This window comes from Copidosoma floridanum, unplaced genomic scaffold (assembly GCF_036245765.1).
Source record: "Copidosoma floridanum isolate Cflo_tuat_1 unplaced genomic scaffold, Cflo_Japanese_pri ptg000040l, whole genome shotgun sequence".
Taxonomy (NCBI): Eukaryota; Metazoa; Arthropoda; class Insecta; order Hymenoptera; family Encyrtidae; genus Copidosoma; species Copidosoma floridanum.
Genome location: NW_028321917.1, coordinates 4,463,010 through 4,476,877, shown reverse-complemented (window position 1 = coordinate 4,476,877; position 13,868 = coordinate 4,463,010). Strand labels below are relative to the sequence as shown.

At 35.4% G+C, this 13,868-nt stretch overlaps 4 protein-coding genes across 5 annotated transcripts; 2 read left to right on the top strand and 2 right to left on the bottom strand.

The window, feature by feature from the left end:
* Window positions 1-2,230: 2,230 nt before the first annotated feature.
* On the top strand, window positions 2,231-4,432 carry LOC106640181 (GPN-loop GTPase 2). 2 transcript variants are annotated; one of them, XM_014354124.2, is made up of 7 exons: window positions 2,231-2,391; window positions 2,862-2,969; window positions 3,055-3,352; window positions 3,429-3,634; window positions 3,700-3,814; window positions 3,888-4,083; window positions 4,154-4,432. In XM_014354124.2, the coding sequence occupies exons 3-7, from the start codon at window positions 3,232-3,234 to the stop codon at window positions 4,389-4,391; spliced, it is 876 nt and encodes a 291-aa protein (XP_014209610.1). In that variant the 5' UTR covers window positions 2,231-2,391; window positions 2,862-2,969; window positions 3,055-3,231; the 3' UTR covers window positions 4,392-4,432. The 2 variants fall into 2 exon arrangements, with proteins under 2 accessions (XP_014209610.1, XP_089454005.1); XM_089597879.1 differs by having other exon boundaries at window positions 2,840-2,969.
* Window positions 4,160-6,508, bottom strand: LOC106640180 (trafficking protein particle complex subunit 13). Its single transcript, XM_014354123.2, has 9 exons — window positions 6,254-6,508; window positions 5,974-6,142; window positions 5,817-5,901; window positions 5,618-5,745; window positions 5,326-5,546; window positions 5,027-5,253; window positions 4,859-4,959; window positions 4,636-4,783; window positions 4,160-4,561 (listed from the first exon to the last, which is right to left on the bottom strand). Exons 1-9 carry the CDS (start codon window positions 6,294-6,296, stop codon window positions 4,469-4,471), a joined length of 1,215 nt encoding a protein of 404 aa, XP_014209609.2. The 5' UTR covers window positions 6,297-6,508; the 3' UTR covers window positions 4,160-4,468.
* Window positions 6,509-7,622: 1,114 nt separating this feature from the next.
* Window positions 7,623-9,169, top strand: ND-B16.6 (NADH dehydrogenase (ubiquinone) B16.6 subunit). Its single transcript, XM_014354132.3, has 3 exons — window positions 7,623-7,941; window positions 8,036-8,186; window positions 8,271-9,169. The coding sequence occupies exons 1-3, from the start codon at window positions 7,842-7,844 to the stop codon at window positions 8,473-8,475; spliced, it is 456 nt and encodes a 151-aa protein (XP_014209618.2). The 5' UTR covers window positions 7,623-7,841; the 3' UTR covers window positions 8,476-9,169.
* Window positions 8,579-9,483, bottom strand: LOC106640186 (mitochondrial import inner membrane translocase subunit Tim10 B). Its single transcript, XM_014354133.2, has 3 exons — window positions 9,219-9,483; window positions 9,026-9,121; window positions 8,579-8,946 (listed from the first exon to the last, which is right to left on the bottom strand). The coding sequence occupies exons 1-3, from the start codon at window positions 9,237-9,239 to the stop codon at window positions 8,779-8,781; spliced, it is 285 nt and encodes a 94-aa protein (XP_014209619.2). The 5' UTR covers window positions 9,240-9,483; the 3' UTR covers window positions 8,579-8,778.
* Window positions 9,484-13,868: the final 4,385 nt, after the last annotated feature.

The window sequence follows — 13,868 nt, the reverse complement described above, 5'->3', positions numbered from 1 at the left end:
GGAACGATCAAGCGATGCACAAAATCACAAATTTTTGATAATCTCATAGTCTGAGGTCTTAAATTAGTTTCTTTTAAAAATTTGATCCCAAAAATACGCAAAATTAATAACGAATCGGACAATTCATATACCATCCACGCTATTTAGCTGGATCAGCTGTTGCTTTTCACCGATACAGGCTTCTTTCTTATCACACACCAGAGGACTCACGTGCAGCTGTTCAGCTCTGAATAAGCGTCAAACATATATTATACTTCTAAAAACATCAGAAAGCATGCGCAAATTCGTTGTTTTATTTTCTTATTTATAACCTTTAAAATATTTAAATTTTTAAGTGAAAAGTGTATGAGAATTAATGTCAATTTACCATAAGAAATAGTTATATTTTAATATTAAAAATTAATTTTATTAATATCTTGTGTTTTAATAAGTTAATAAAAGTAAAAAATTATCAGGTAATATTGCTTCGTAAATTTTATATTATGAAAAATAACAAATCTATGATTAAATAATTCATTAATAATAACGTATATTATATCTATGTATATATTGTACATTCTTTTCTAATATGTACTTTCACAAGGTTATTTTTACGACTCAAAACATAAATAAATAAATAAATCGAAGACATCAATAACATTTGTAAAGTTAATTATAGCTTTCCTTTTGATACATTTTTTCAAAAGCAAAAATTCAAGACTTGGTTTAAATAGTCTATTTCTTTCGTAAAAGTTTTTTTTTTTTAATTTTATTAATAATAATATGTTTGCTATTTTCCATTTACCTTAAATTTCAATTAAAGTACTCAATTAATTTTATATAATAATTTTGTGTGATTAGTATTTTTTACATTTGAGTTAATTAAATGTTAAAAAAAAATTTATTTTAAGTAGTTCAGTACTAAGCATGTTTAAAAAGCGCGAATTAAACATGTTTCACGTCATGTTTTCACAATTGCATAGTAGTTTGACACTGATTCCGCTTAGGCCGCAGTCATATGGAGCGCAATAGAGCGCGCAGGATTAAGTGACTGTGTTCAATCTATTGCGCTGCAGGATAGACCTATTGGTCCGCGCAATAGACTTAGCACAGTCGTTTATGGGGACAATTGTCTCTATTGCGCTCCATGTGACTACAACCTTATTCTTATTTCCACTGCTATTGCTATTCCCCTTATTCCTCTTATTTTTCTCTATTCGTCGTCCTTATCGCAAGTGTCTGTAAAGCGCCTAATAGAATTAATCGGGAGCCGTTTATAGGCTTTGTTGCCTGATGGAAAAAGAGGTATAGGTCTGTTCAGTCTGTTCACTCACCTCGAGTTTAGTGGAACAGTGGAACCCCCTTTTCAATATGAACGTTCATGAACGTTGCATTGTGCACAATGAAATAAGGAGCTATTCACATAGACATTTTTTGCTTTTTTCATTGTGAACGTTCATATTGAAAAGGGGGTTCCACTGTTCCGCTAAATTCAAAGTGAGTGAACAGGCTGAACAGGCCTATACCTCTTTTTCCATCAGGCTACAAAAGATTTGTTCACCTTACAATCCAGGGACGGTCGGGGACAGTGTGGGCGAGTCGGAGACGAAAGTGAACAAGTGCTCTTCTCTGATCGTCCCTGATCGTCCCTGACCGTACGTGATGCGCAGTTGTACACGTTAGGTTAGGTTATTGCAAAAAGTAAACAAACTTTTTTGTATTTGCACTTCTTTATTTACAAACTATTGTTTACATACAGCATTAACCTAACCTAACATGTACAACTGCGCATCGTGTACGGTCAGGGACAATCGGGGATGATCGGAGAAGACACGAGAAGAGCACTTGTTCACTTTCGTCTCCGACTCGCCCAGACTGTCCCCGACCGTCCCTGGATTGTAAGGCGAACAAATCTAAAGCCTATTATGGTCGCAACCATGTTGACTGACAAAGAACACAGTATAGGTCTGCAATGTTCAGTCTGTTCACTCAATTTGAGTTTAGCGGAACGGTGGAACCCCCGTTTCAATATGAACGTTCACAATGAAATAAGCAAAAAATGTCTATGTGAATAGCTCCTAAGCAAAAAATGTCTACGTGAATAGCTCCAACATAAGCCTGCGAAGCGAATAAAAGTTATATGGCACGGCCCCTGTGGAAGTGTGGAAGCAGGGGCGAAGGGCAGCACCGAAACTTTAGAGAGGAGAAAAAGGAAAGGAATGGAATGAGAAGAACCACTAAGATTGGGAATTGGCGGAACTTAGCGGACAGCTGAGGTGGCCATCAACTAAAAAAAAAAAAAAAACAATTGTATGATCTGCCAGACCAGAGAATCTCATCCAGCATGATCAGCAAATCGTGTGCTATTGTTGTTAATAACTACCACACTGACATTGTCGTTAACGATTACAGGTAAATTTTTTAACTGGTTGAATGGAGTAAACGTACGACCAAGGACATTTAAGTACATATATTATAGGAGCGCGCGGTGGCTCGGTCGGCTAGGTCGTGGATTAGCACGCGGGGAGACCGTGGTTCGATTCCCGGCCAGTGCGACTTTTCGGGCAAGTACCTCTGTGATTTTCACATGTGCTTTTTCACCACGTGATGCTCCTCGAGGAGGGTTTAGGCGACCTTTTCACAGTAAAAATTGCCTAATTTCCCCCTACCCCCCTCCTGTCATGGGAGGCCTCCCATCCCTCTTTCTCTTCCTTCTTCCAAGTGTTAAGTGCCCATAGTAGTGCTCCTTATTAAAGGAGACGGATGTAGAGCACCATAATGAAAAAAAAAAAAAAGTATACTCATACGATGTTTTACTGTTGGTTTGCAATCGCCGCAAAGAACTAATCTATACACTTAGTGAGAGATTTTTTTCATTTTAGCAACCGTGTCTTCATAATAATTAGTCAATACAAAAAACTTGGGTCTTTGGTAACTGTCAGCAAGGAAACAGTTGCTCGCGACTTTGGTAATGATGTCTTCAACACCAAGTAAATAAATAAATCATTGTTGTATTGGGTGGTGCATTGATTTTGTAATTTGCGATAGTAATATGCTTGCGATTGTTTGTTTCAGAGTGATTTTTGGTAAGGATGAGCCTGAAATTCATGCAGCAGCTAGGTTTGTAGCAGAACAGCTGAAGTGCGATAAACCACTGCTAATTTCTGTATGTCTAAAAGATTTTGAACCATCCTGTTTGAGAACTGTAATTAAGGCAATTAAGAAAGTTGCACCGGAAATTGTTCTGAAATAATGAGTGTAATTTTTGGACAACTGGTTATCGGGCCACCTGGTAGTGGCAAAACAACGTACTGCAATGTGATGGGAAAGTTTCTTGAGAGCTTGGGCAGAAAAGTTGCCATTGTGAATATTGGTAGGAGTATTTTTTTTCCTTAATTATCAACTTTCAAGAGCTTTTTAACGTAAACACTTTTTTTTTCTTTCCGAAGATCCAGCCAATGAGAACATGGCTTACAAACCAACAGTAGATATTTCCAATTTAGTGAAACACGAAGAAGTTATGAAAAATTACAAACTTGGACCAAATGGAGCGTTGGTTTATTGCATAGAATTCTTAGAAAAAAATATTGATTGGCTCTCAAAACAAATTCTCAGCTTGAAAGATCATTACTTGTTGATTGATTGCCCTGGTCAGGTAAGTTGTGCATGAATTGTTGTTACGTGCTGAAACAATATATACAACAAGAAAATTTTATTCAGGTGGAGCTTTACACTCATCATGAGTCGATAAATAAAATTGCTGAGAAATTAGGAGAAAATTTAGTTAGACTTTGTTGTGTTAATTTAATGGACTCCCATCATTGTAGTGATCCAGGTATTTTCTCTTTTCCTTTGGTTTATCACATGTCTACTTGATAAAGCGATTTTTTTACTTCAATATATTGCAGGAAAATATCTTTCTTCTCTAATGCTGTGTACGCTAACCATGTTACAACTGGGCTTACCTCACGTTAATGTGATGACAAAATTGGATGAAATGAAACGTTTCAGTGATAAACTAGATTTCAATATTAACTTTTATACAGATGTGTTAGACTTGAATTACCTCCTCGAAAGGTTAAATGAAGATAATATTGTACCACAGTAAGAATTATTTTATTTTAACTATTCTGGGAAAAAAAATTTATTTTACTGAGGAAGTCTAATTTTCCAGGTATAAAAAACTAAATGAAGCCATGGTTTCCCTTATAGAAGATTATAGTCTTGTGAGTTTCATACCACTTGATATTTCTAACAAAGCACTGTTGCTTAACGTTAAAAATGCAATTGACAAAGCTAATGGCTATATTTTTGGTGGCAATGAACCAAAAGATGTACAGACTCTCCTAGCTTGTGCAGTTGGAGCTGTTAGTGAAACACAGAGAACAGCAAGTCTCGATTCATACATGTGATAAAAATATTTAATAATAAAAATAAATTTTTTAAAATATAATTCTTATATTTTTCGATACAACTGCAAACATATTTCTTAATCCAAATGATTAACAAAAATTTGAGCCAAGTCATCATAATCATAGACTCTTTTGAGAAATGTGTCAGTTAATTTGAGACTTGAAACAGCCTAAACAAAAATAATTGGATTAAAATGTGATTAAAAAATATTGCATGTTAGTCAAATCAGTATGAATTACTCACGATGAGACCCGATTCTAAAGGAATCATGCAAAGTGGAATGTATGTAGATTCTCCTGGTTTGAGAGTTCCAATCATTTTATCCGAGATTCCACTCCATGCTATCGATGCATTTGATTGTAAACCTAGCAGTAAATCCATTTGCCGTTCGCTAAAAAAAATTTGTCAGTTTTGTAACAATAAAATTGATATTTTAAATATTTTTATACGCAATATAAATACTCACGAGGTATTTATTATGTGAATTTTAAAATCTATTGGTTTTTCAAGATATACTTTGTCAGGTATATTTTTTATACTAACTCGAAGATCCCCATAATCTGGTGCCTAGTATCATGAAATATAATAATCAATAAAGGAAATATTTTTCGGGTAAAATAACTTAAGAAACTACCATTCTTTGTAATTGACTAGTTTGAAGACGGCCTCTTTCTCCCAAGTTACTTCTCCACACAATATCTAGTTTACCGATATTTGTGGCATTGTGCATCATCTTTGGATCTCTTGCTAAACTTAGTTGAGGCCTTAAACAATATAAATATTGTCGACTGTGTCCAGAGTCTAGCAGATTTACTTTTCCGTATATCGACTCGTTATCATCATTAGTGTCAAGAATAGAAACTAAAAAAAAAAAAAAGGTTTAAATAATATTTTGTTATATTGAACTTATATAAATTGGAGGTATTTAAGTGCCTGTAAATAAATGTGAAGATTCTAATGCTACTTTTTCTAAGCAAATGGGTCCAGCAGTTAAATTTTGAATTTGTGCTTCAACATACACCTCATCATTTTCTGCATTGTAAAACTTTGTTTTTACATCTAATGGTTTTACTACTTGAAATTTGAAGAATTTTCTGAAAGACATAGGCTGCGCACCAAAAGTTAATGGTGTGTATGTAACTTCACACACCAATCTGCAACAATTGAGTTTTCGTAATCAGTATCAAATAAATAAAATAGCATCAATTATTGTAAGTAAACCTACATATGAGTTCCAGTTTCTTTGACTTCATGGTGAATAACTTCGTCGATTGTGCCATTTGATGCTAATTCTTTAGCATGGGAATTTTGACCGGATAATGGAATGGTTTGAGTGTTTGTTTGTAAATCAGCCTAAAATACGGTTCATTCGCAATAGTGAAATATCTTGCATATAATAAGAATCTACTGATTATCTCCTATACCTTGACAAGCACGTCCTTCACCCCTTGATTACTTCCATTGTGAACGCACAAATAACTTGAAAAAATTTCTCCCAGATAGATATTACTAAAAAATTTTAAGTGTTGAGATACTTTTTTGAAAACTGTGCATGCTTAACATTGTAATTAAAATAAGTACCCAAAGCTCTGTGGCAGGACCATAAATTGACCGATTGCCACAGTTTCCATCCCTTGTAGAGCAGTGCAATCATTTTTCAAGTCAACGTTGAGAGTATTGCCAGGCAAATCAGTGGAATCACATGTAACAACTACTGGGCTTGCAAGCGTTGGTCTTGTAAGCCTCATTACTGTAATCATAACACACATAAATTAACAATTACTTATGGATACCAGTATTCATTCATTTTTGCATGCAAATGAACAAGTCTTAATTATAGTTCTTGTTATCTTTGCTATACCTTTCAATGCTAATAAATGTTCACTTTTTGGTTTAGGCTCCATTTTGTACGTTTCAATTGAAAATTTCACTTATATTAGGCGTCGCCGCAATCACACGTCCAGAGAAAATAATGCAGATTCCGTAGATAAAGGATTACGTCAAAGAAAGTTCCCCTACCCTTTCCCAGTTCGATTCTCGTAACTTATATCTTATTAATGTCAAAGAATTATAATATATAAACGTGTTTTACATATACGGAGCGTGTAACTGTAGCCTGTAGAGTGTAGATTAAGGACTGAGCTCAAAGTGTGTAAAAAAAATACCTGCCGCATCTCTCAAAAAAATCGAAAAACGTCATGATTCGTTGAGATCCAAAGTAATTTTGGGATCTCTTTTTTTGATCACGAGTTATAGTGGTCCGGGAGAGCCGCCAGCCGCCACATATGTGAAATAGCTCGCGTACGTGGGGATAAGATCGATCTGAAAACCTTTTTAAATAATATCAAAGGAGTTTTTCTGCTTAATTGGATTATCAATTTGGAAAGTAATATAGATTAACAAACAGCTGTTACATACATAATATAAGTGCAAATGGGAAATAAAATTTTTATTTAGTGCGTCACAATCTCGATTCTATTAACGATTTTTAGAGTCGACAACGCTTTTATTTGTGATCAGAGAAAACGCTATTTATGACGTTAGTGTTGAAGACGCCTTTTTCAGAAGGGCCCAAAAAATCATGGCCATTTTGGGTGCTAACAATATATTAGAAAAATATATTTTTTTTTATATTATAGTGCTTTACGTCCGGCTCCTTTAATAAGGGCACTACTATGGGCACTTAGCACTTGGAAGAAGGAAGAGAAAGAGGGATGGGAGGCCTCCCATTACAGGAGGGGGGTAGGGGGAAATTAGGCAATTTTTGCTGCGAGAAGATCGCCTAAAAACCCTCCTCGAGGAGCATCACGTGGTGAAAAAGCACATGTGAAAATCACAGAGGTACTTGCCCGAAAAGTCGCACTGGCCGGGAATCGAACCATGGTCTCCTGCGTGCCAATCCACGACCTAGCCGACTGAGCCATCACACGCTTGTTAGAAAAATATAATTTAGAACCTCCTATTAAGTCTTTGTCCATTTCAGCTTTTTAAAATATTCCATTTTTTGTAGAATCACCCATATATTTAAACAGACATAAAGGTGCTTTTTCAACACAAAATCTAATGGAGGATGGAGCTTTTTTTAGACGTCAAAAAAAACTCCCTACTTGTGACATGAGAGTCAAGCTTTAATCAGCTGCATGCCCCCCCTCCCAACCACTACACTTATACCATAGACATATAAAGAATGTCTTGTTTATATGTCTATGACTTATACCCTATACACGAGTAGTGAGTACACGACGACGACCAGACGAAATTCACGAAATGTAATATATATATATATTGTACACACCAACATAGTAATAGGAGTACACAACTACACAGTGCTTGGGTTGTCCACTTGAGATTGAGAGTTAGAATCGTTGAAGAATAAGTAGTTCATTTTTTATGTCGTAGAAAGCGAAAAAAAAAGTCGAGTTGAACAGTCCTCGAGACTTGAGAATACGATGGCGTCGGCGCCCAAGTCTGGGCCCCAAGACATGCCACCGCCTGGGGGCTACAATCCCATGACATGGCAACGCATCAAGCTCAAAACCTTTTTTACGAGTAAGTCTAGCCTTCCCTTTGTACCTCCTTTTTCAAAACTGTCATTTCGTTTATTTGGGGTAATGCTGACTTGTTAAACTTACCCTACTTCCAGGCAAACTTGTCATAGGATTGTACGTTGCTGCCACGGCTATCGGTTTCAAACTTTATACCATAAACTACCGTGAATATCACAGAGAACAGATTGAAATGAGAAGCGCACGGCACGTTATAATGCCGTTGCTATTAGCAGAGCGTGATCGAGCGTAAGTCCATTACAACAATATACGTGATTTCCATAATTCGTTGATATTGTTTTCTTATTTATGAATACATACATTATGTAACAGGTTCTTGAAACAATGCCGTGTAAACCGCGACGAGGAACGAGAACTGATGAAGAACGTGCCAGAATGGGAAGTTGGCACCTACTTCAGGGAACCAGTTTACATCACTATGCCGGATAAGTTCCATGAGCCAACTTACCACGAGTTCTTTGGACACTCCAGCTTTTTTGATGCTTCCTACCGTGTCGCCCGTCGTCACCTTTCGTAAATATGTAGAAAGCTTCATCACTGGTAGATGTTCAATAAGAAAGAAAAGTTTAATGTGTTAATAAATCTTGTGTTATATAAAAAAATTGTTTAATCCATTACTTTTTATTTGTGAGAGTTAGATTTTAATACATATATTTATAGGCTTATAAACATATAAAGATAGTTCAGTTGAAAACTTGATTTTTTTTTTTTTACACTTCTCTCACGCTTTTTTCTTAGTGGTAAATATGTTATAACAAACAATTCAGCACGTAAATAACAATTTTTTTTTCACGTTAATATTAATAATTTTAACATAGTGCTATGTAATAACTTCTGGACTTTTCTTTTGGGCTTCCATAGCTGCCTGGCCAGCACTAAGTTCCTCCATCCGTTTTTGAACTATTACAGCTTGAACTTCCATAAAAGTTTTCATCACTCGATGATTCATTAAAACGAACTTATTGGTACATAGTTCGACACACTTTTCCTAAATCATAACATATGATTACATATTTACTAAAATATTATGCTAAATGCTAATATTTTAGATGCAAGTTGGCAAGTACCTCATCTGGTTCACATTCTCTTGTGTAAAAAGAGTTGGCACATCTATTAAAACACGAATCTGAAATTTGATTGTACAACAGAAGAAAATCTTTGAACTATAATAAAGAAAATACATTATTCTTATTAGTCAACATCTGTTTTTTTTCCGATATTTGTGAACATATGAATGAAAAATTAAAAAATTTTTGTTACATTTCTTATTTGTTCCACCATATTCAGCAACACTGTCCGAATGATAAGTAAATTAATTGCAGAAAAACACTTGGAAAAACTAAACCATCTTATTCATTTATAATAAAACACATTTGGATAAGTAGGTAGGTTGAAATAAATATGTTCATGAAAGTACATAACTATTCGATGATTTTTTAAGTTTGAATGTGAAACTAATCATTATCATGTAAAAATAGTTTATACACAATAAACAACTAGATTTTTTAATACAAAAATTATAAAAATACAGTATACCACAGGAGACAATATTGTAAATACGATGATAGTAATAGCAGAAAACTACATAACCAATCCTGACAAGAAATAACCGCTAGACGGCCACTAACGGCTTAATACCAGGCCCTGTCCAGGCCGCCTGGCCAGTATTGTAAGGGTGCCTGTACATGGGAAACCTGAGATTCGTTCACCTTACAATCCAGGGACGGTCGGGGACAGTGTGAGCGAGTCGGAGACGAAAGTGAACAAGTGCTCTTCTCCGATAGTCCGCGATCGTCCCTGACCGTACGCAATGCGCAGTTGTACACGTTAGGTTAGGTTAATGCTGTATGTAAACAATAGTTTGGAAATAAAGAAGTGCAAATACAAACAAGTTTGTTTACTTTTTGCATTAACCTAACCTAACGTGTACAACTGCGCATCGCGTACGGTCAGGGACGATCGCGGACGATCGGAGAAGACACTTGTTCACTTTCGTCTCCGACTCGCCCACACTGTCCCCGACCGTCCCTGCATTGTAAGGGTGCCTGTACATGGGCGTCTTGCAGTCTGGAGACTGCCAGCCAAAGCTTCGGCGGGCGATTCAATTCAAATTGATAGAGATCAATATTTTTTTTTTTTTCTTGCATTCCGTACAACAGACACCTTGTATTCAATGAAACTAGACTCAGGGTCCGTACCATATAATTTTTTTTTGCTTTGCAGGCCCATGTTATAACATAGGCCCGCGAAGCTAAAAAAAGTTATATGGTACGGCTCCTGAAGTCGCATTTTAATGTCAGAAATTGATTTTGGTAAAAAATTTCGAGTAAGTATAACAAATGACTAGTTTTTGCTGGCAGCCTGTTACTGCAATTTTCCTGTTTACCGACTAGTCGTTTGTTATACTGACTCGAAATTTTTTAAAACTTTTTACTAAAATCAGTTTCTAAAATCAAAATACCACTTCAGAGTCTAGTTTCATTGAAAACAAGGTGTCTGTTGTACGGAATGCAAGAAAAAAAAAATATTGATCTCTATCAATTTGAATTGAATCGCCCGCCGAAGCTTTGACTGGCATTCTCCAGACTGGGGCCGTACCATATAACTTTTTTTTGCTTCACAGGCCTATGTTATAACATAGGCCTATGTACAGAAAAATAGTTATATGGTACGGACCCTGCAGGTTTCCCATGTACACTTGCCGTACCTTGATTCGCAAACCGCGAAGTTTGAAGTCTTAAATTTTTTTATGACAAATAAACATAAAATATGATTTTAACATTGTTCAATAGTTGTTAATATGATAGTTGTTTATCATTATATTCTTATTCCATGGTTATGGTTGTTCCTCGTGTTTCAATACGACAAATTACTTCAAGAATTCAAACTTCGCGGTTTGCGAATCAAGGTACTGTGAGTGTACAGGCACCCTATAATAGGTTCGCTTGGGGCTTAGCTTGGAGCAGCTCGGGGGTGCGTTCCGTAAGCTCCTGGGGTCGTACCATGTAACTATTTTTCAGTACATCGGCCTATGTTATAACATAGGCCTGCAAAGCAAAAAAAGTTATATGGTACGGACCCAGCAGTTAATCTTTAAGTACCTCGGAATCCTAGATGACATTTAAATGTGAGGGAAAAAGTATGACATGTTATCTCTCTCACACTAATAAGTTATCTCTACATTATCTAAATACTTAGATTAAAGGGCCAGTTCTTACGGAAAGCATCACGGAGCTCCTCCGAACTTCGCCCCAAAACACGCGTTTTGCTACTTTTGCTCGGAGCTCATCGGAGCGAATCCGAGCAAATTTCTACATTCGGTATATCTATATTTATGGCCAAGACGTATAAATAATGGGTATGTTTTTTTTGTAATCGGTCGGTCCAGTTCCTCTAGAATGTATATCTGTATACATGGTAAGTATAGATATATTCTTTCTTGAGGAATTGGACCGACCGACTACAAAAAAGACCCTATCCATGGATATACCAACTGTAGAAATTTGCTCGGAGTCGCTCACTCGCTCCGATGAGCAAAACGCAAAACGCGTGTTTTGGGGCGAACTTTGGAGGAGCTCCGAGCTGCTCCGAGCTAAGCTAAGCCCCAAACGAACCTAATGACTTCATGGGGCATGGCCAGGCCACAGTTTACAAATATATTTATTTATTTATATATATATATATATATATATACAGGTGATCTGCCCATCTCAAGTAGAAATTGAAAGTGGGCGAAAACTGGGCCCAAGCTTGGCTGCAGATTGGTACCTGGGTCCGTATACCATGGCTCTGTTCGGAAATGATGCGTTGGTTAAGTTTTTGGTTGGTACCTACCCCCACCCTGGCTTAACTAACTGACCGTGCGTTCGCACATGTAAACAATAGTTAATCAGCTGGTCACGTTTTGGCGCACTTTGAGGCTTTCAAGTCCTCTCTTTAACCTTAAAAGCGCTTAAAGTGCGCCAAAATGTGATCAGCTGATTAACTATTGTTTACATGTGCGAACGCACGGTCAGTTAGTTAAGCCAGGGTGGGGGTAGGTACCAACTTAATACTTAACCAACGTATCATTTCCGAACAGAGCCCATATAACTTTTAACATAGGCCCGCGAAGCGGAAAGAGTAAAATGGTACGGCTCCAGACTTGGCCTCTATAGTGGGTTTGTAAGGTTGCAGTCACAGTGTCACGCACCTCTCTCTTACTCTCATGGGCTCAAATGGTTTCGCGGTACGCGTTACGCTCTCCATGTGACATGTGACCGGGGCCTTACGTACTTACCCGATTAAAACTAGTCTCCCGGCACGTATCAGGCCCATGTACAGTGCCTTAAGCTGAATTTACGGACCCCCTACGGCACACAGTGGGATAAACTTTTATTTTTCGTTTCAAAACTACGTAAACTTCCTTAGAAGAAATATTTTTTCATGAAAGTTTTTGGATCTTATAGGTATGATGACAAGGAATAACAGAAAGTTAAGGAGAAATGTAAAAAATGAAATCCTAATCTAAAAATTTTGGATTATTTCAGATATTTTTCCATTTAATTTTTTTTTTTTTTTCTGTTGGAAAATAAGTTTTAAAGAGCTGGTATTAAACCTTCATATTTATTTTACATATATTCCTCATTTTTTTAAATAAGGTATCAAAATTTCGTCTAAAAAGTGACTTTTTGTGTCAAAATCAAGCATAATTCCAAAAAAAAAAATTATTTTCTTCAGAAAGTTTTCCGAAGTGTAAGTATTGTGGCTGGGAGTGATAAATAACTACTCAATGATATAAAAAAAAAAAAATTAACCTATATACTCATGAGGTATTTGGAAATTTTTTTTGTGTTTTGAAAATTCTTTCTTGTTCTCTTTATTCATTCTCCTAATATTAGATTTCTCAGGAATATAGAGTAGCTTGATCAAATTGATGCCTTTGATAATTATAATCATATAATAATAGAGAAACGATGAATTTCGATGATGTCATGCATGCTTTTAAATTATTACGTGCTTGTTTCACTCTTAATCGTATTTCGTTTCCATGTCACTTATATCATCGTCGTTCTTTCTGTAAATGTTTATAATTTCATGATTTACATTGGTTAATAATTATCATGAACAATACTTTTACATGAAAATACTTTTCATGACTATTTTCTTTTATTTTTAACATAATTTCATTCTCCAATAACCTTGCAAAAATTAATTATATTATTTATTTTGATTACATTCGCATAATAATCAGTCTACCTCACTATTACGGGTATTAAAATTCATTAAACAGAGTAATACTAAATTCTTAAATATTGCTTTAATACCATAGTAAAGAGACAAAACAGTCCATTTTTTACTTTACATTAGGTATTCAAAATAATAGCCATATAAGATGTACTAAGTGGCAACATTTTATTGAAAAGTATTCATCGCTTTTGTAATTAAAGTGATCAAGAAAGTATCATATAATTTACTACTCTACAATTCAAGACGTAATTTTAATCAAATGTAAGATATCATTAAAGTTTCGTGATGATGTACACAAATTTTGAAAAGTATTTTTAAGAAGCCGGTAAATGAATTGCAACTGTATTCTCAGTTTGAAACAAGATAAAATTGTTTAGTTTAAATTCAATAATTAGTACAATTGAATCTAACTTTTGATTAAAAAACAAAATAATTGTTTTGCTTAGTGAATATAACAAGTTTAAGATACTGCACATAGAATGACAAATTCATTATGTAATCTTTTTTTTTCCCCAGCGTATAATACAACTGTAATTAGAGTTTCCGATGTAATTACTACATTAACATGGAGCAATATGATAGTATGATTTTTTAACAATGGTAATATATAATATTATGCCTATATTGATTTTTGAAATCTATTATTACTTGTTGACTGTCTCTAATTTTATTCAATATTAC

Excerpts from the sequence above, each read along its gene's own strand:
- LOC106640186 (XM_014354133.2), bottom strand. The coding sequence starts at position 9,239 with ATGGTGGAACAAATAAGAAAT. Across the intron at positions 9,122-9,218 it reads TGGTGGAACAAATAAGAAAT|TTCAAAGATTTTCTTCTGTT; the intron begins GTAACAAAAATT and ends TCTTTATTATAG. Across the intron at positions 8,947-9,025 it reads GAGAATGTGAACCAGATGAG|GAAAAGTGTGTCGAACTATG; the intron begins GTACTTGCCAAC and ends GTTATGATTTAG.
- LOC106640180 (XM_014354123.2), bottom strand. The coding sequence starts at position 6,296 with ATGGAGCCTAAACCAAAAAGTGAACATTTATTAGCATTGAAAG. Across the intron at positions 6,143-6,253 it reads ACATTTATTAGCATTGAAAG|TAATGAGGCTTACAAGACCA; the intron begins GTATAGCAAAGA and ends TTATGATTACAG. Across the intron at positions 4,960-5,026 it reads CTAGTCAATTACAAAGAATG|GCACCAGATTATGGGGATCT; the intron begins GTAGTTTCTTAA and ends TCATGATACTAG.
- ND-B16.6 (XM_014354132.3), top strand. The coding sequence starts at position 7,842 with ATGGCGTCGGCGCCCAAGTCTGGGCCCCAAGACATGCCACCGCCTGGG. Across the intron at positions 7,942-8,035 it reads GCTCAAAACCTTTTTTACGA|GCAAACTTGTCATAGGATTG; the intron begins GTAAGTCTAGCC and ends CCCTACTTCCAG. Across the intron at positions 8,187-8,270 it reads TTAGCAGAGCGTGATCGAGC|GTTCTTGAAACAATGCCGTG; the intron begins GTAAGTCCATTA and ends ATTATGTAACAG.
- LOC106640181 (XM_014354124.2), top strand. The coding sequence starts at position 3,232 with ATGAGTGTAATTTTTGGACAACTGGTTATCGGGCCACCTGGTAGTGGC. Across the intron at positions 3,353-3,428 it reads AGTTGCCATTGTGAATATTG|ATCCAGCCAATGAGAACATG; the intron begins GTAGGAGTATTT and ends TTCTTTCCGAAG. Across the intron at positions 4,084-4,153 it reads GAAGATAATATTGTACCACA|GTATAAAAAACTAAATGAAG; the intron begins GTAAGAATTATT and ends CTAATTTTCCAG.